This window comes from Alosa sapidissima, chromosome 12, assembly GCF_018492685.1.
Source record: "Alosa sapidissima isolate fAloSap1 chromosome 12, fAloSap1.pri, whole genome shotgun sequence".
Lineage (NCBI taxonomy): Eukaryota > Metazoa > Chordata > Actinopteri > Clupeiformes > Clupeidae > Alosa > Alosa sapidissima.
In genome coordinates, this window is record NC_055968.1 from 4,724,274 (window position 1) to 4,743,056 (window position 18,783).

Genomic DNA, 18,783 nt, shown 5'->3' on the forward strand with positions numbered 1-18,783 from the left:
CTTTTTTATATTTTGTATGGGGTTGCATGCCTGTGTGTGTGTGTGTGTGTGTGTGTGTGTGTGTGTGTCTATGTGTGTCTGTGTATCTGTGTATCTGTGTGTCTGTGTGTGTGTCTGTGTATCTGTGTGTGTGTGTGTCTGTGTGTCTGTGTGTGCGTGTGTGTGTGTGTGTGTGTGTGTGTGTGTGTGTGTGTGTGTGTGTATCTGTGTTCTCACAGTGGCGTGAGTTTGCAAATCCAGGCTGTACATTTGTGGACAGAGGAAGATTTTGTGTTCATTTGCATACATTAGCATACAAATCTGTAGAGGCTCTTAGTAACTAAAATGCATTATCCCACTCACAAACCACTCTGTGTGTGTGTGTGTGTGGGTGTGTGTGGGTGTGTGGGTGTGTATGTGTGTGTGTATGTGTGTGTGTGTGCGCGCGTGCGTGGGTGCATGTGTGCGTGCGTGTGGGTGTGTATTGGTGTGTGTGTATGGGTGTGTGGGTGTGTGTGTATGGGTGTGTGTATGTGTGTGTGTGTGTGTGTGTGTGTGTGTGTGTGTGTGTGTGTGTGTGTGAGAGTGTGTGTGTGTGTGTGTGTGTGCTTGTGCATGTGTCTGTGTCCACTCATGTTTGGGGTGTAAATCGGGAGGGGCTTCTGATTACAGGTCAGGCAGGGGTGTGCATGCTTGAGCCACACACACCATCACACACACACACACACCATCACAAACACACCATCACACACACACACACACACCATCACAAACACACCCTCACACACACACAGACCATCTCTCCACAGTACAGCAGCTGCTCGTCTTGGTCATCACAGGCATGTAGCAAGCTGACTGTGTATTGCAGAAGATGAACGTGTGTGTGTGTGAGAGAGAGAAAGAGAGAGAGAGTGATAGAGAGAGAGAGGGAGAGACAGAGAGGGAGCAAGGGAGAAATATAGAATTAAAGTAATGTAAGTCATGTAACATATGTATGTGCATGTGAATGGAGTGGTGTGGTGCAAATAGAGTATAATGGGGATTAGTAGAGGTGTACGGTACATATTAGTGTGGACCAGTCAAGCTAATATTGTGCTTAGAGTGCAAAGGATATTTATGTTATGGGTATGTGTGTGGGAAGGTGTTTTCTTTTATGGCGTAGTGTGTGTGTGTGTGTGTGTGTGTGTCTGTGTGCACAAGCTTAACGAACATGCCTGGTCTCTCCCCCGTAGGAGTCAGACGTGGTGAAGGCCTCCCTCGGAGCAGGACTCAATGGCAGTGCCCAGACCATGCTGCCCGCTGCTGTGCTGCCGGCCTACAGTGCCCTACCCATGATGCCTGGCTTCATCAGCGCCCCCCACGCCACACCCATCCCTGTGACCCTCCCACAGACCGCAGCCGCCACCACAGCAGACTGGAACCAGTACTACTACGTAAGCGCCCTTTCAAACACTGCGCACTTCCACACAGACACAATCAAAACACCACTCACTTCCATATAGACACAATCACCACCGCAGTCTGGAACCAGTACTACTACGTAAGCGCACTCTCAAACACCGCACACTTCCACACAGACACAATCACCACCGCAGGCTAACACAGCGCACTTCCACACAGACACAATCACCACCGCAGACTAACACAGCGCACTTCCACACAGACACAATCACCACCGCAGTCTGGAACCAGTACTACTACGTAAGCGCACTTTCAAACACCGCGCACTTCCATACAGACACAATCACCATTCTGATCAGTCTTCTTGGTGCCAGTTACTTTAAAATGATAATTTAGTGCCATTGAATTCATAATGATACTTTATTAAAGAAGCCAACCATTCAGCCGAACACTATTCTCTGTCCAACACTGGGAATGAAATTTATTTGTGAACATTCATATTTCAATCTCATTCTTGAAAGCATCATCCTTTAATAGATTCATTCTATTAACCTCTCACCTCCAAAACATTTTAGTTTGACCAGCCAAGAAATGGGAAAAAAGGTGTGAAATTGAATTTCAAGCTTCATTTAATAGGAACTGTTTAGAAGAGTAGAATACATCACAAACAGTATTTCAGCCAAGTTCAAATCAAGGCTGCCAATAACACTGCAGGGGCCACAGGTCTGTGGAAATCCCAGACTCAGTGGGCTAGAGGAGAGAACGCAGTAACATGGAGATGCATTTAAAAGAGGGGAGCTCTGTTGGTGCTGCACAAAGCAGGATTCAGCACTGAAGGTCACCTGACCGCTTTGGCAGAGGACACTTGTGTAATGCATACCATGAAGGTGACCGCATACTGGGCACACAGAGATGTGTCCTCCATTTTGTGTCCACGCGTTCTACAAGCTGCCAGGGAAACAGAGACCTTGGCAAAGAGAGACAGAGAAGGAGAGAGAAAGAAAGAGAGGAAAATAAAGGAAATAGGAGAGAATTGAACAGGATAAGTACTTGTGACAGTCACTAGTTGTGATGTCATTTCCAGTCAGACGTGAAGAGCTCAGAAGAAAAGGGGAGATTTGGGAGAACTTTCTGCTTCCAAAGAGTAGCATTTGAGTGAGGATTTCAACTGAACCAAAAGTGTCAAGGAGAGAGGATGGTCCCTTTGTCCAGCGAGAATGAGATCTCTCAGTGTCCTCCCCCATCTCTCTCTCACTCTCTCTCTCTCTTTCTCTCTCATTTGGCTCACTTCCTCCTCTCCTCTCCGCTCCATCACTTGTCCCCAGCAGTGTGTTTGTGGCGTGTGCGGAGTGTGGACTCTGAGGGTGTGGAAGCGCTCTCCAGACGGAGCCAGAGAGGAGCGCACACCACGCGCCGCCAAGCTGTAGATCAGAGCGACTTGAGACGCTTCCAACACAGAGAGGGGAAGTGAGGGGGAGGGCTAGAGAGAGTCTAGACACCGAGTGTCCTGCAGTCGCCTGAAATTCCACACCATTGACTGTTTGAGCATGTGTGTCTGTTTGTGTATTCGCGTGTGTGTGTGTGTGTCTGTGTGTGTCTGTATGTGTCTGTATGTGTGTGTTGTGTGTGTGTGTGTGTGTCTTCCCTCGATTTTTTCCTCCAAGTTTGCCCAGTCAACAGAGCTGTGTGAGACTCTTGGAAGGAGCAGTTTCTTACTTTCACTAACTCTGCCCCCCCCTCCCCCCCTCCCCCCCTCTCTCTCTCACCCCCCCCCCCCCCCCAGGCTCAGGCTCGCGGGCAGAAGAGGGAGTATCCTCAGCTGCCAGTTCCAGAAGTGGCATCAGATGGTCCATATGTTGGCCAACACTCGCAGGGGCTTGGAGGCCAATACGCAGACTACTTCAAGAAGAAGCGGATCTAACACACACAAGCACGCACACACGCACGCACACACACACACGCACGCACGCACACACACACACACACACACACACACTCAACAATTTATAATGTATACACACATACTTAAATGCACATACACTTGTAGATGTATTTGGTTTTGTCTCTTTGTGATGTCCAGACCAAGTATTCTGTTTTACTCAGTCACATACACATGCTTACACACATGCTTACACACACACACACACACATACACACATGCTTACACACATGCTTACACACACACACACACACACACACAGAGACACACTTACACAGACAGACACACACATACACACAAACACTCACCAAAACAAACACACATTTTTCCAATGACCATGTTGCTATTGTTACTGTCGTCCAAGCCTTAAACTCTTGAGCTCTTTTCTCTGACGTCGTCGCTGAGGTCAGAACGTGTACATGATTTTCCTGATGTGTGTATTTCTTACTGTAAACGCGTTTGAATGGACCTTGTGTTGTCAGGCTACCTGTGCCCGTGCACACGGCCTATAGCTCCTCTGCTGGGCTGGGGTGGCATTACACTGAGTGAGGGGAGATCAGATAGCACTCAGGCCTTGGGTTGGAACAGACTTTCCTCTGCTCTCCTCTGCTCTGGGCAGTGTCTCGGCAGGTAACACACACACACACACACTCGCGCTCACGTGCACTTACACCCACACTCACACACATGTGGACACATACACATACACACTCAAGTGCTACTTATTCTGGCAATCACTGATCAAGGCCTGCAAGAGAGAGAGAGACAGCAGTCCAAAGACAAAGTGACCGGAGAGGAGAATGGAATGCAGAGCTTCAGTGACATCACTGTGTAGTGGCCAGTGTATTTGTGTGTGTGTGTGTGTCTGTGTGTGTGTGTGTGTGCAGCATTGTACATAATACTGTCACTGTAGGAGAGATCAGCCATCAAACTATTGAGCTTCAGGGCATAAGATAGAGGCTCAGAGGTGTGCGTGTGAGTGTGTTAGGGTGTGTGTGTGTGTGTGTGTGTGAAGGGGAATGCCAGGTCCACACTGCGCTAGTTCAGATGCCAGCCCCTCTTTGTGATGCAATAATGGGAGTTACTGTGGCGACTGACCTGTGGCCTCGGCTCCTGTTGCTGAAGGGTTACTGTGGAGGTGGTTTTGCCATGGCAACTCAACCTGTGGCCTTGGCTACTGTTGCTGAGGAAAGTTGTTGTTCTGGAGCGATTGTGGCGGATTGAAGTGTGTCTGAGTTTAAAGCTTTACAGCTGCCGATACTGCAACCTAACAATAATGTTTAATACTGATTACAATAACATGAATAATAATATTTATGTAATACTTACTGTTTGAGTTATTTGGAAGCAGAAGAATGTGCTTTGTGTAAACATGCTGTATGTGTGGGTGAGTGTGTAAGTGTGTGTGTCGGAGTACGGCAGGAGGGGTTAGAGTGCACTCACACAAGGCGGAGCAGCTGGCCCTGTAGTCATGTGGGAGAGGATCAGGCAATAACACCACAGCACAATGCTGTTCCACGTCTGTTAGTGGTGTTTCTGTGTGCGTTAATCCCCCTCGTCCTCTGTCTGCCTATCACTCTCTCTCGCTCTCTCGCTCTCTGCACTCTTCCCTCTGAAGGGAGAGCTCTATTTGTCCCGGGTGTCGGGGGAAACGGCCGCGCCGCAAAAGCTCAGCGGCTGCACCCTGACCCGCGCGGGAGCTAATCTTGTCCAAATCTGAAGGCCATCAGTGCAGGACTGTGATTTGTCCGACCACGCTAAGCCTCCTGTGAGTCTGGCCCACCGCCGCAGTGCGCTCCCTCCCCCCTCTTGGCCTTTCTCTCACCCCCACCTCCATGTGGACAGTTCCCCAGCTGACTCGGCCGGTCGGTTTGCCCCGTCTCTCCTCCATGTCTTAAAAAGGTAATGTGCTTAGATTAGGCCTCGGTTCTTCCATCGGAATCTTTCAGGAGCACTCCTGTTCTCCCCGCTGTAAAATAGTATCAGCAGCAGGCCTCACTCAGTGTTGTGAATGTATCTGAAGCAAGCTTCTGTTTCTGAGTGTGTTTTTGTGTGTTGTTGGGCTACCTAGTAATTCTAGTGATTGTATCTATCTCTTACCCTGACAATGTACAATATAAGCCATTATCACATGTGCCACAACTTCCTGAAGAGCAGTTGGGGTATGTGTGTACTTGAGTGAGTGAGTGAGTGTGTGTGTGTGTGTGTGTGTGTGTGTGTGTGTGTGGCTGTGTAGGCTCTAGCCTAACTTAGGGCTACAATTCCCAAGCCATGCCAAGCCACTGCCCTGTACTCTTATTAATGCACAAGTGCATGTTTGCTGGGGGTTTGGGAGTGGAGGACGGAGCCGTGGGAGGGAGGTGTGTTGGGGACGCTTGGCCACTCTTCTCCAAGTGCTGGAGAAGTGAAAGCAATATGGCAGTCCAGTGGTGTTGTTCCCCACAGCCCAGGCCTGTGCCAGCCTCGTCCCCGTTTGATGACACGTTCTGACCGCTTTCCTGATGGGTTCCTGTGTCCAGTCCACTGATCAGCCAGTCTGTCGTCCAGTCGGGATCACTCGTGTTTCCAGCGTCAGCGCTCCGGCCTATCAGCAGGGATTTCGATCAAAGCACATTTACCTCTGTGTAGACACGACAACAGGCCTCCCGCGCTCTCGCTGGCTATTCAGGCTAACTATCTAACCCACGTCTGTCCGGTCTCCTAATGTCGTCCACACTATCGCAGTTTTTTTCTCTCCAGGGGGTTGAGACAGTGCAAGCATGAGTGACAGGATGGGGAGAGGAGTGTGGGCTCCAGATGAGCTGAGGGGGGAGTGGGACAGTTCTCTTGCCTTACGAGGAGGATCGGTGGGGTAGGTATGGGGCAGAGTTCTTACTATTTAGTCAGTGTGCCTATGACTTGCATGTTGCTGGCTGGGTGAGACTGGTTGTTGTAAAGAAGGTAGTAAATATAAGGTAGTTTCCCCCATAAGCCTTTGCAGGCATTGGGCATGAATGCTTCTAAACAAGCTTGACAGAACTCCACACCCTTCCAGGTCGTTTACAGAATGGTCACTGAGGTGTCCAGCTGACGAGGTGAGGACTCTATCCAACTATACTTCACCTTAAATAGACGAAAGACTGCTGGTGTGTGTGGATGTGAGTGTGAATGTGTGTGTAGACGGGGTGTCATGTGAGGCTTCACAAAAGCTTTGCAATACTTAAGTTCCCTCTGTAGACTTCAGAGGGGTTTGTGTCTCTGGGTTAGGGTGCGAATAGAAGCCTCCTGCTAGGAATATATTTTGCTGGCCTGTTTGTACTTTTGAGTTTATTCTGTATATGTATCTGTTTGGTTTCTGTTCAGATCTTACATTTCAGACTTTTTGCAATATTTTATATCTCAACTGTGTTAATATTGCTTTACTGTGAATAAGCTATTTTTAGGAACAATGTAATTTTAGCATGCTTATCTTTTCCTCTGGAAAATAGACAAACTGATAAACTTTTCATTCTATGGAGCTGACGGCTTTTTAATTATTAATGGCAAAAAAAGATGAAAAAAGATGTTATTTATTTGAAAGGTGTATTTATGTACATTTTCTCCCCCACATGTCGTACTTTCCTGTCTTATTTCTCTGAATTATCATTTTTGTTCTTTTGAAACAGGAATTGTTTTACATTCCGAAATAAAACAAAATATTGGGACAACTTCCTTTGTCTCCCTTCTCTTTTCCTTCTCTCTGCATTCATCTCTTCCCTCCTGTGCTTCTCCCCCACTCACTCCATCTATGCATCTGTGTCCATGTATGGCTGTGGAAGTCACACACTGTAGACGCAAGCCTAGCATACTGTTAAGCGAGACTAAACTGTTCTTTTGTCTCCAGTCATAAAGAATCTTTACACATTAGCTTTTTAAAATCGTTTTGAGATATCATTAACTTGTAGCTTTACGAGAATAGAATAAGGATTATCAGAAGAATCAGATTTTACATATTTTCCATCAAATGGTCGACGCCTAGAAATCAAACTCTAAAATCCAAGTCTGCTCGGTTATCCAGCCCACTGCTTGTCTAATAATCATGGATTGAAGGCTGCCCTGTTCATCTGTTCCATGGGCAGGGAGACATGCACTGGCCTTGGAGAAGGACTAGGAGCCACCCAGCCTCCTGCAGGAGGAGAGGAATATAGACATGGCACTAATTCAACCACCCCATACAGCATATAAACACAACACTGCACATACCGTATATGGCAATGTGGATCTCCCACTCCACAAGTCAACGCATACAGTCATATGTCCGCATCCACAACATACTCTTTTCATCACAAAGAAGAATCATTTTCTCTGTAGAATATAGAAACTTTTTTTTTTTTTACTGGGCTCAGAATATGTGTCTAATAGCACTTGATACATAGAATATACTTTGGTGTCCTCTAGTGGCCATAATGAGTGCTGCATGTACAAACATTTCTGAAGTGACAAAGCATGAGGCAATCTCTGCACGCATGAGGGACACATATGACTGGCCAGATGAGCTCTGTGGGTCTGAGTGCAGGCCCGAGTCCTTGAGTCCATTTCAGTCTCAAACAGACCAATAGGAGGTGAGGAAGAGGAAGACGGCGTGACGAGAGAGAAGCCACTGGCAGGACGGGAGAGAGGAGGCTTGGGCTTTCCAGGGAATGTCCAGGGCACTTCCTGAGGCCTCGCTGGCGGTCAGACACGCAGGAACGAAAGCCAGCTGCCGGGGTTCAGTCAAGAGCTTTCAAGAGCCAATCAGACACAGCCACGGGCTGTCCAGAATATTCCATGCAGTCAGTGCAGTGCCCCTCGCTCCAAAACTCACGCTCTTTCTCACACACACACACACATAAACACAGACACAGACATATACGCACGCACACCGATGCACACAGATGAGCGTTGTGTGTGACCGGGCCACTGCACCCGTGGCCATCTGTATAATCCATGCTGACTCAGACGGTCCGACTCAGAGGTCGACCCCCCGCCCCCCCCCCCCCCCCCATGCAATGCAAAGGCAGCGCTCCGGCGCTACTCATGTGTGAACAGGGCTTCCCTCCTCCTCCTCCTCCTCCTCCTCCTCCTCCTCCTCCTCCTCCTCCTCCTCTCTCTGTCCAGTCCAACTCTGGGGGCCCAGCTGGCCAGTTCCAACAGGACTTTAACACAAGTGCTAAAAACATGGATGAATGAAAAACAAAGGCTACAAGATGTGGGCCACTGATGCGGCAGATGTGGAGCCAGGGGCTAGACCCTGACCACTTTGTTTGCATAATCAAGTGAAGACATGTTCCTGGAAAGTTCTGCATGCATTGTTTGTCCCAGAGGGTCAGTGTCTATTCAGTCTCTGTCATCAGTTCAGCAATATTTTCAGAACATGGCAAATAAACAAAAGAACTCTCCCAGAAAGAGTGATCACACAAGTAGACAGATCAAACACAGCCTCTGCTACATCAAGCCTGTGTGTGTGTGTGTGTGTGTGTGTGTGTGTGTGTGTGTGTGTGTGTGTGTGTGTGTGTGTGTGTGTGTGTGTGTGTTTAAATGCGTGTGATAGTCTTGAATGTCCACAGCTTGGGTGAGCTCTTCACATTGTGTCCCCGTGATGGTAAGGCAGTTGGTGTATCATCAAGGGTGTGGGCTGTCAGCGAGCATCTGCTGGAAGACACTGATCAGGCCTTTGAAGTCGATGCGGTCGTTTGGCGTGTTCACCCAACACTTCCCCATGTGGGCGTAGACCTATCAGAAGACATGCACAAATTCCAATCACCATCACAACCATAATTACACACACATGCAACACATCTCATCAATACAATTCTTTAAAGCCAGTTCTGTCAACAACCTATTGGGTTAAGTTTCAGGTAAATATATTTAAGTTGATAGAGAATAGAGGTTCTGTAGTGATTAGAGTTTGAAAACTTTCAATGATGTATATGTGTGTGTGTGTGTGTGTGTGTCTACACGGGCACATGCAAGTTTGTGTGTTATCCTACCACATCAGGGCAGCCCTCAGGCTGTGGCAGTCTCCTTCCATCCTCTAGAACCTTGACCAATCGAGTGACAGTCATCTGACCATGGGTTGGACCAATAATCTTCAGGAACTCCTGTAGGAAGCAAGCATAGAGAGAAAGAGGATTGGTTAAAATGTTTACATTTTTACACTGACTAAACAATGCAGAAACAAGCATCTCAGTTGCTAAGACCACAATTCTTCTATGCATGCACGCATTTATGTGTGTGTATGTGTGTGTGTGTGTGTGTGTGTGTGTGTGTGTGTGTGTGTGTGTGTGTGTGTGTGTGTGTGTGTTGGTTCTGCAGTATGAGTCTTCTCTGAGCACAGATGACTGGTGGGTGGGTGGAAGGGAGGCGGTGGCAGCAGCCATGCTTGGAGGTGCTCCCAGCTCCCCGCCATGGCACAGAGAGGCACGCTGGCACACATGGGCATCTGCCACCATGGGCACAGACACATGCCATCTGCTGTGCTGAGAGACGAGCACAGGGGACAGAGAGGAGGCCCAGAGAAAGAGGGAGGCCAGGACAGGGAGGTGAAAAGCGAGTGACCGAGAGAGTGACAGAGAAAGAGGGAGATTGGGAGGCAATGGAGCAGGAATGACGTAATGGAAGGCGGCCTTGTTATGAGGCTCCTTCAGCACGGAGATCTGGTTACAGTGGGCGCGCCTCCTTTGGACCCAGAGCACAGCTACGCAAACACGGAGCCCTCTGTGAGAAGCAGGAGATGAGAGAGTTCTTGTCATAACAGAGCTAGGAGATGTCTTTATTCAACAGGGGGGGATTAGTTCTGATATGATGGCTATGCATGAGTGTGCAGAGCTCTGTGCTGAGAGCTGCACACTGAATATACTGTAGTAGAGACAGAGGTGAGTAGAGCTCAGCGCTCCGTGAGCCCGGGGGGAGACGAGGAGGAGCTCTTCCCGTCTGTGCTCCACTAAGTGGCCACCTAGACTAGGTCAGGGCTGTCCATCTGGTACTCATCTCGCTGCTCTTCAGCACACAGTCCTCCAGACGCTGCACCCCCCCCCCCCCCCCCCCCTTGCTGTGGAGGACTCCGCCAGGCAGCTCCAGAGAGGCTAGTTTGCACACACAGCAGCTGTGTGTTTAAGGTCTCATCATGATTACCAGACTGTCTAATGCATATGACTCTGTAAAACCCCTCTGTGTGTTGAGCATATGTTTGTTGGTGCGTGTGTATGCGGCTTTGACCCCCTCACCGTCATTGGGCTGCGTGTTGTGTCACAATAGGTGAGCAGCTCGTACATGGTGACTCCAAACGACCAGACATCTGAGGCCCTGTAGAACTTGCCGTGCACCAGACACTCTGGGGCGTACCTGCAGCAGAAGGACAAACACTCAGCACGCGCTAATGGAAATACCCCACTTATCCACGTTACTGACCACCAGCCAGCCTAGCTCTATTACTGAGGCAGTGTTTCACACTGGGGTCCTCACCAGAAGACTGGGCTGTCCAGGTCGTCCTTCACTGTGTAGTAGCCCTCGTTTTCCTTGATGCTCTTGGTCAGGCCAAAGTCTCCGATCTTCACCGTGCTCTCGTTCTCCACGAGAACATTCCGGGCTGCCAGGTCTCGATGGATGTAGTTCCGAGAGCCGAGGTAGTCCATGCCCTGGGGAACAGGTAGGCACCAATCAATCCCAGTTGTGAGGGGGCAGTCTCTGTTAAGAGGGCAGGCCCTGCCAGTGCCCTACTCTACGAAAACAGAGCCCTGATGGATGGTGAAAGAATGAGACTGCGGGGCCAGAGAGGCAGCCCTCACTCTCCTGGGAAATGTATGGGACCTGCTTTAAATGACCTGCAGTCTCCCACAGCTTACAAATGAGGCCATCTGTAGCCCTAGAGCCATTAACCGCACAGCAGCCACTTCACTAAGTCTGTGATGGGTTTATACTCATATGATATGGCCTCTTAAACCAATAATCACCTCAACTTTGACAATTTCACCACTTCTGAAATGTATTATTTATTCCACAAGTTCTAACTAATAAATGTCCAAAGACTTCTTTACTATGTCTTTTCATCAAACTCAGCTGCAGCACTGAATCTACCTTCCTTAACCTTTCTTAAGCACTTTGTGCTCTGTGCTTGAAAAGTGCTAATAAATAAATGTTGTTATTGTTATTAGGGGATTGTATAGGACCCCGATGGGTAAAGCCTTAGTATGTAGAGGTGTGAGGTGTGTGTGCTAATCTGGAGTTAGCTATGTGTACTGTTGGCTGTCTGGCTTGTGTATACCGAGGTCCTACCTGACAGATCTGGACGGCATATTTGAGCAGCGTCTTGAGGCTGGTGTTGACTTTGTTCCTGGGCAGGTAATCCTTTAGACTGCCCATCGGCAGGTACTCCATGATGAGCTTGATAGAACTGCCTCCTGTAGCGCGCACATACACATACACATACGCTTCATTGATCTGTCTGGTTTATTGAGTGAGAGCGAGCTAAAGGCCTGTGGGTTTGTGTTGTTGAAAAACCTATGAAAGTGTGCTCAACCCTCTACATATTAGAGATGCTACTGTGCTACTGGCAAATCTCTGACTAAACTCCATGAGTGCATTAATACTGCACTGCAGGTTGTGTGTGTGTGTGTGTGTGTGTGTGTGTGTGTGTGTATGTATATGTGTGTGTGTGTGTGCGCGTGTACTGGTGTCGTACCCTCCTCGTTGCAGATGCCCTTGTACTTGACGATGTTCTCGTGGTAGAGCTCTTTGAGGATGCCGACCTCACACCACAGGTTGCTGCTCTGCTCCTCGCTGTTCTCCGGCTTCAGGGACTTCACCGCCACCAGCTCACCGGTGCGGTCACCACGCGGGTCATAGCGACACAGCTCCACCTTCCCAAAGTGACCCTAACACACACACACACACACACACAGTTTCACAAATAAATACCATACACATTTTATCAACTCATCGAACTAATCTAGAGTAATCTAGTCTAACTAAAGCTAACTTAAAGGAGAACTTTGGTGATTTTTCACACAGATCTCTGTTTCTCGAGGTGCTGTCGATACAGAAAAAAAAAAAAAAAAAGAAAAAAAACATAAACAAATCAGTTCTACCTACCTCGAGTTGATGCCGCTAACAGCTAGGGATGCAATGCTACACTGTGGGCGTGTTCGTGACCCCCCACGCTCATGCCCCCAGAGTGTAGCACTGTAGCTGCTTAACTGTTAGCTGCAAGCAACTCCAACTAGGTAGAACCGATTATTTTGAGGGTTTTTTCATATCGCCAGCACTCAGTGTCCTCGAGAAAAGGAGATCTATGTGAAAAATGGCAAAATCAATTTTCTTCTTTGCGCTTAAGGGCTCGAGTTGCCCATGGAGTAAACACAGAGGAGTCGGCTCAAAGCTCCCACATGCCACACCATAACTAGAGTTCATGCATGAGACACCTTGTTGTCACAATTTGCACACTAGCCACTTTTTAGATGAGGGCCCAATATATCTCCTCTAACATGCCCACCCGTCCCTAGCCCTCCCAGTACACCTCCAGCTGTGTTGTCTTACCTCGCCCAGGTCTCGGACCTTCTTCAGGTACCTCTTCTCAAACATGGTGGGGTCTACTTCCAGAGTGGAGGGATCTGGCAGAGAGATGGACGGGTCTGCAGAGAGAGAGCACAATACACTCAGAGCGAGACTGACCACAAGCCACGGGATCAAGCCAATAAATCATGTACCAAACACCACGTATCAAGTAGGTTCATAATACCAGGCTGACCACCATTTTATTCAGTTTTATAGGAAGATGTCAAATTGGCAGGAGTGCGTTCACTTTAACTGCCAGAAACCATTGCGTAGCACAAACACCATGCCAAGCAGTGTGGTTGTAATTATCAATCAAATCCACTGGGTGGCAGTGTTGAGAACTTAGTGGTTTCTCAAGCAGGAGTTAGTGGTTTCTATCACTACTAGCCCTGTTCACAACTCAAGTGTAGAGTGAAATGATAACTGGGATTTGTGGAGGTTGTAGTTTTCTTTTTCATCAGGTCTTACTCTGCTCCTCCAGCATGTCGATGTCCCGGACAATGGCCCTGAAGAAGGGACGCTTGCGGGGGTCGTAGGTCATGCAGTGGGTCATGAGCTCGGCCAGCTCCTTGCAGTCGGGTGTGGCCAGCTGACACTGGGCAGCGTAGAAACGCTCTTTCTGCTCGGAGACAAAGATGGGTCAGAATGGGAGAGAGAGAAAGGGCAAAGGGAGCCAGTGACCGAGGCTAAGAGATTGGGCAACAAGGGTGATTGTGCCAGGCACTGCTCAGTGCTGAAGACTGTACCTCGGTCAGCCTTTTGTCTTTGAGGGGCACCTCGCCGTTGTAGCAGATCTCCCACAGGGTCGTGCCAAAGCCCCACTTATCCGCCGCCACGCTCAGGTTAGCCGCGTCCGCCACACACTCGGGCGCTATCCATGGGATCCTCTCCACACATTCTGTAGGGGCAACACACACACACACACACACACACACACACACAGAAATGTCATGTGATTGGCACTGACCAGAACTGCAACACACGCTGAGTGTTTTCAGTAAACGATAAAGCCATCTGTTTGTGAGACTGACAGCAAAACCATTGAACATTTAATATTGTGCTGCATAGTGTGTCTATATTAAGCCCATTTCTCTGTTCCTGGATTTTCCCTCGGATGCCCAGTAAGAGGCATCATTGTGTAATATGATCATCTGGCAGGAGTTCAACAAATTCCCACAAACTGTGGTGCACACACATCTACACACACACCAAACAAGCTCTTCCAGTAACAGTCACTGAAAGATGGCGCACAGAGCCATGATTGAGAAGTATGAACCCTGGGTGTGACGGGGGGGATTACTGATTGGCTACATGGCAGCAGATGCGTGTGTGTGTGTGTGTGTGTGTGTGTGTGTGTGTGTGTGTGTGTGTGTGTGTGTGTGTGTGTGTGTGTGTGTGTGTGTGTGTGTATATTCAGAGGGAGTGTGCTCCCAGTCTACCTGGTGTGCTCCTGGATGTTGTTTTTGGGGGTGGATGTTATCACTAAGCGCTTTCAGATATAACCTCCGGAATATACAGTATGAGGAGGTTTGTCAAACGGAGGTCCTACCCTTCGGATGATTCAGATATGATGCTAACCTGCGGACCTAATACTGACCTTATACGGACGTATGTGTGAACGACATACACGCACATTACAGAATCTCCGTGTGGTTGTCGAGTGAGGGGTGGGGGCTTGTAGAGTTCACAAGATGTGAGATATGACGCAGAATATATGCGGCCGCTGCCGGTCACAGCTGCTTTTTGTTTACAAAATGTAGCCTATACATTATGTAGGCTAAAGAAGAGAAATCTATTGTGCATAGGCTAATACTTGAAGTAGGCTACTCACGTAAGTGCGCACTTGAAATTGACCTAGCCTACAGTATTTGTATGTGTGCTTCAAATAAACACATTTATCTGTTTTCAACGTTATGTACCAGAATTAGCTATAGAACCCCAAATCTGGTTTGCGTTGGAGAGAGAGAGCATGCACAAACTTTATGGTAGGCTACCAGCCAATTCAGTAGGCTAACTCAAGACTTCAAGATCATACAACGTTTTTAAGCAACAAACAAAATACTAACATTAATAACAGTGAAGTTGTTCGTTTTTTCATGGTTTATTTTTTCCAAAAGCATCCTCTTCCCATGTGTCGCATTTACGTAAGGAGCTTGGAACAAAGTTGGGTTTTCTTCGTTTTCATTTTCTCTAGGCATATATGCTCAACAAATATCAGCGAGCTCAGCAGGCTATCAATGAACATGATGAGCTCATGAAGGCTATCAATGAACAGAAAACCGTGTTGGCTAACAATTTATTAAATATTATATGTTATTGTCGTCAACGACGTCGCTGTAGGCTACTGCCTTTTCAGCGCCTTCTGCTTATGATGATCCAGTCTTCTGAATTCGTTTGTCCTTGCCATGCAGTTGGAGGCTAACGCGTCTCTAACGTTCCCTTCAGGTGTTCTATCAAAATGTTGTATGCTCTCATGGACAGTAGCTCCGTGATGTCTGCATCTTTCCAGGTCGGAGATTTTCTGGACAGCACTATGCCACTCCATCATAACACTGGCATTTAAGTCAGATCTAACCACATGGACGCACGAAAGAAACGTCACCAACACACCCTCTCACTAGGTGTGAATTTTAACCGCATGTTCTACTCCTCGTTCAGACACAGCACATTTACATAATGTCCGGAGGAAATACTAGGGGGGGGGGGGGGGGGGGGGGGGGGGGAGTCGTCTAAACACCAAGTGAATTCGGACTTCCATATGACCGGTTATGTCGTTCAGATATACGGCCCCACCGTTTAACATCGGCAGAACCTCCGGTCTTACACGTATGTCTGAAAGCGCTTATAGTGTGTTGGTTTCTGGAAGAACACTGTTCAACTGTCACAAGGTTTTTGGCTGCGTGTAATGTTGGGTTGGGCGGTGTTTTGAGGTTGTCGGGGGTATTGGGGTGATGTGGTTTTGAAGTGATAAGTGAAGCTGTGTGAAGCTGGGTTGGGCACAGCTCTTAAGGTGCTATTTCAAGGTGGAGAGGCGTCTCAAGATGATGTGGCTGTGGGCTGGACAGCTTGTTTTGGGGTAGCTGTGGTTGAGCTGTGGGGAGTGTTGTTCTGAAGCACCTGATGGCCTTACCCTCTCGGGTGAGCACGGTGATGGGGATGCCCGGGTCGCTGAGCTTGATGAAGGGCCCCCCCTCCTTCTCCAGGCCGTCTCGCGCCAGCAGGATGTTCTTGGTGCACACGAAACCGTGCACCAGCTTCTTATCCTCCTGCGGGTCACACAAAGGTCGCCCAAATGTCAGAGGCAGCTTCTCAAATAGACATGTCCTACAGAGATCATACGGAGCTCAGGTGAGCCCCTCTGGCTCCTCTGCTGTTCAATATTCCGGCAGTTGAGACAGTGTGCCAAGCTGTGACTTCCACAGAAACGAGTGTTTAGTGAGTGCGGAAGAGGGCTCATGTACTGCCGTACAGTACTGCCATTACTCTGTGCATGCACAAACAAGATTGCCCCAATTATTATTATTATATCAGGGGATCTAAACTTGCATGTGGATAATCCTGAAAACAATTATGCCAAGGAATTCATTGCACTAATCGATACTTTCTCCCTAACACAGCATGTAAAGGGGCCAACACACTCTCTCGGCCATACCCTCGACTTTGTTATCACAAAGGGTCTCGATGTCTCTACAGCTGTTAAAGACCTGGCCTTATCTGATCATTTTTGCGTGTTCTTTGATGTGTCTATGTCCCCACACACTCAAAACACAGCTATGATGGTAAAAAGGAGAATCATAAATGATCAGACAAGTGCTCTCTTTGAGCAAGCACTTTCACTAAAGTCAAGTCAACTGTCAGACTCTGTAGAAGACTTATTTGATCACTTTAATGCAAAAATGGCAAACATTATGGATGACATTGCTCCATTACAATTCAAGAAAGTTAAGGACAAACAGAAAGCACCATGGAGGCAAAATCCAGCAGTTAAACTTCTAAAAAGAGAGTGTAGGAAGACTGAAAGAAAATGGCGTAAATACAAACTTCAGATCCACTATGAAATCCATAAAGAGATGCTCCGCACATATAACTCTGAAATATGCAAAGCAAGACAGTCCTTTTTTTCTAACATTATCAATAGAAGTTCAAATAACACTCGTATTCTATTTTCAACTGTTGATAAGTTAACAAATCCCCCCTCACAATTAGCGCCTGAACTTCTCTCAACTAATAAATGCAATGAGTTTTCATCTTTTTTTAAAGGTAAAATTGACAAAATCAGACTCAACATATCTGCTCAATTACAAATTCAACAACCTGAACTTCCAGCAACAAACAGAGGGAAACTAAACTTGATGTCAGAGTTCAGCTTGATAGACTACGAAACACTTGAAAAAACGGTAGAGAATCTCAGCCCTTCCACATGTGTCTTAGACACTCTGCCTACCAATTTCTTCAAAACTGTTTTTCACCTCATAGCGGTGGATGTCCTTCAAATTGTAAATGTATCATTGCTGTCTGGCACTTTTCCTAAGTCACTGAAAACAGCTGTTGTAAAGCCACTTCTCAAGAAGAATAACCTGGATGCCTCCATGCTAAACAATTACAGGCCCATATCCAATCTACCTTTTATTGGCAAAATTATTGAAAAAGTAGTCTTTAATCAATTAACCACCTTCCTAACATCAAATGGGTATTTTGATTCCTTTCAGTCTGGTTTTCGGGCAAATCACAGCACTGAAACAGCTCTCATTAAAGTTTCCAATGACATACGCCTCAACACAGATTCAGGTAAAACATCAGTCCTAGTGCTACTGGACCTTAGTGCAGCATTTGACACTGTTGATCACAATATTTTACTACACAGACTAGAACACTGGGTTGGATTTACAGGCATAGTTATCAGCTGGCTAAAATCATATCTACAAGAAAGGAGCTTCTTTGTTGCCATCGGAAACTGTACCTCAACACCAACGTCCTTGACCTGTGGTGTTCCCCAGGGGTCGATCTTGGGGCCACTATTATTCAACCTCTATATGCTCCCACTTGGACAAATCATTCAAAATAATTTGATTTCATATCATAGCTATGCAGATGACACACAAATTTACTTAGCTCTATCACCAAACAACTATGGTCCTCTTGAATCTATGTGTCAGTGTATAGAACAAATCAACACCTGGATGTCTCAAAATTTTCTTCAGCTGAACAAAGAAAAAACTGAAGTAATTATATTTGGTAAAAATGAGGAAAGACTTAGGGTTGCCACTCTCCTTGACACAAAAGGGTTGAAGGCAAAGGATACTGTTAAAAACATTACTGTATACTGTAATAACTGTATTAATTGACAGTGATCTAAATTTCAACAGCCACATGAAAGCGATAACTAAATCAGCTTTTTACCACCTCAAAAATATTGTCAAACTCAGAGGGCTGATGTCAAAACATGACTTAGAAAAACTCATTCATGCATTTATCTCCAGCAGGGTTGATTACTGCAATGGACTGTTCACAGGCCTTCCTAAAAAGACTATTAAACAGCTTCAGGTGATACAAAATGCAGCAGCTAGGACTCTAACAAAAACTAAAAGAACTGACCACATTACTCCAATTCTTAAGTCCTTGCACTGGCTTCCAGTAAGTCACAGAATTGACTTTAAAGCACTATTGCTTGTTTATAAATCAGTAAATGGAGCAGGACCTAAATACTTGTCAGACATGCTTCAGCAGTACACACCTTCTCGTCCTCTCAGGTCCCAGGTGAAAAACCTGCTAGTAAAACCTACAGTTAGAACTAAACATGGTGAAGCAGCTTTTAGCTGCTATGCGGCTCAGCTGTGGAACCAACTTTCGGATGACATTAAAAAGGCCCCAACTGTAGCCAGTTTTAAATCTAGACTTAAGACCAAACTGTTCTC

The 18,783-nt window shown here is 47.1% G+C and overlaps 2 protein-coding genes across 3 annotated transcripts in view; one reads left to right on the forward strand and one right to left on the reverse strand.

The window, feature by feature from the left end:
• raver2 (ribonucleoprotein, PTB-binding 2) overlaps window positions 1-7,009 on the forward strand; it is a 65,695-nt gene extending 58,686 nt beyond the window's left edge. Inside the window, 2 exon segments of the mRNA XM_042057296.1 lie at window positions 1,212-1,412; window positions 3,164-7,009. Coding sequence (XP_041913230.1) covers window positions 1,212-1,412; window positions 3,164-3,301 — 339 coding nt within the window. The 3' untranslated portion in view covers window positions 3,302-7,009.
• The window catches only part of jak1 (Janus kinase 1), a 41,533-nt gene continuing 29,601 nt past the window's right edge, over window positions 6,852-18,783 (reverse strand). For both annotated transcript variants that reach the window (XM_042057293.1, XM_042057291.1), the window contains exons 15-24: window positions 15,999-16,134; window positions 13,615-13,766; window positions 13,337-13,487; window positions 12,851-12,945; window positions 11,997-12,189; window positions 11,591-11,715; window positions 10,781-10,953; window positions 10,543-10,660; window positions 9,307-9,417; window positions 6,852-9,049 (exon numbers count right to left, since the gene is read on the reverse strand). In XM_042057293.1, coding sequence (XP_041913227.1) covers window positions 8,939-9,049; window positions 9,307-9,417; window positions 10,543-10,660; window positions 10,781-10,953; window positions 11,591-11,715; window positions 11,997-12,189; window positions 12,851-12,945; window positions 13,337-13,487; window positions 13,615-13,766; window positions 15,999-16,134 — 1,365 coding nt within the window. In that variant the 3' untranslated portion in view covers window positions 6,852-8,938. The remainder of the gene's footprint in view (window positions 9,050-9,306; window positions 9,418-10,542; window positions 10,661-10,780; window positions 10,954-11,590; window positions 11,716-11,996; window positions 12,190-12,850; window positions 12,946-13,336; window positions 13,488-13,614; window positions 13,767-15,998; window positions 16,135-18,783) is intronic.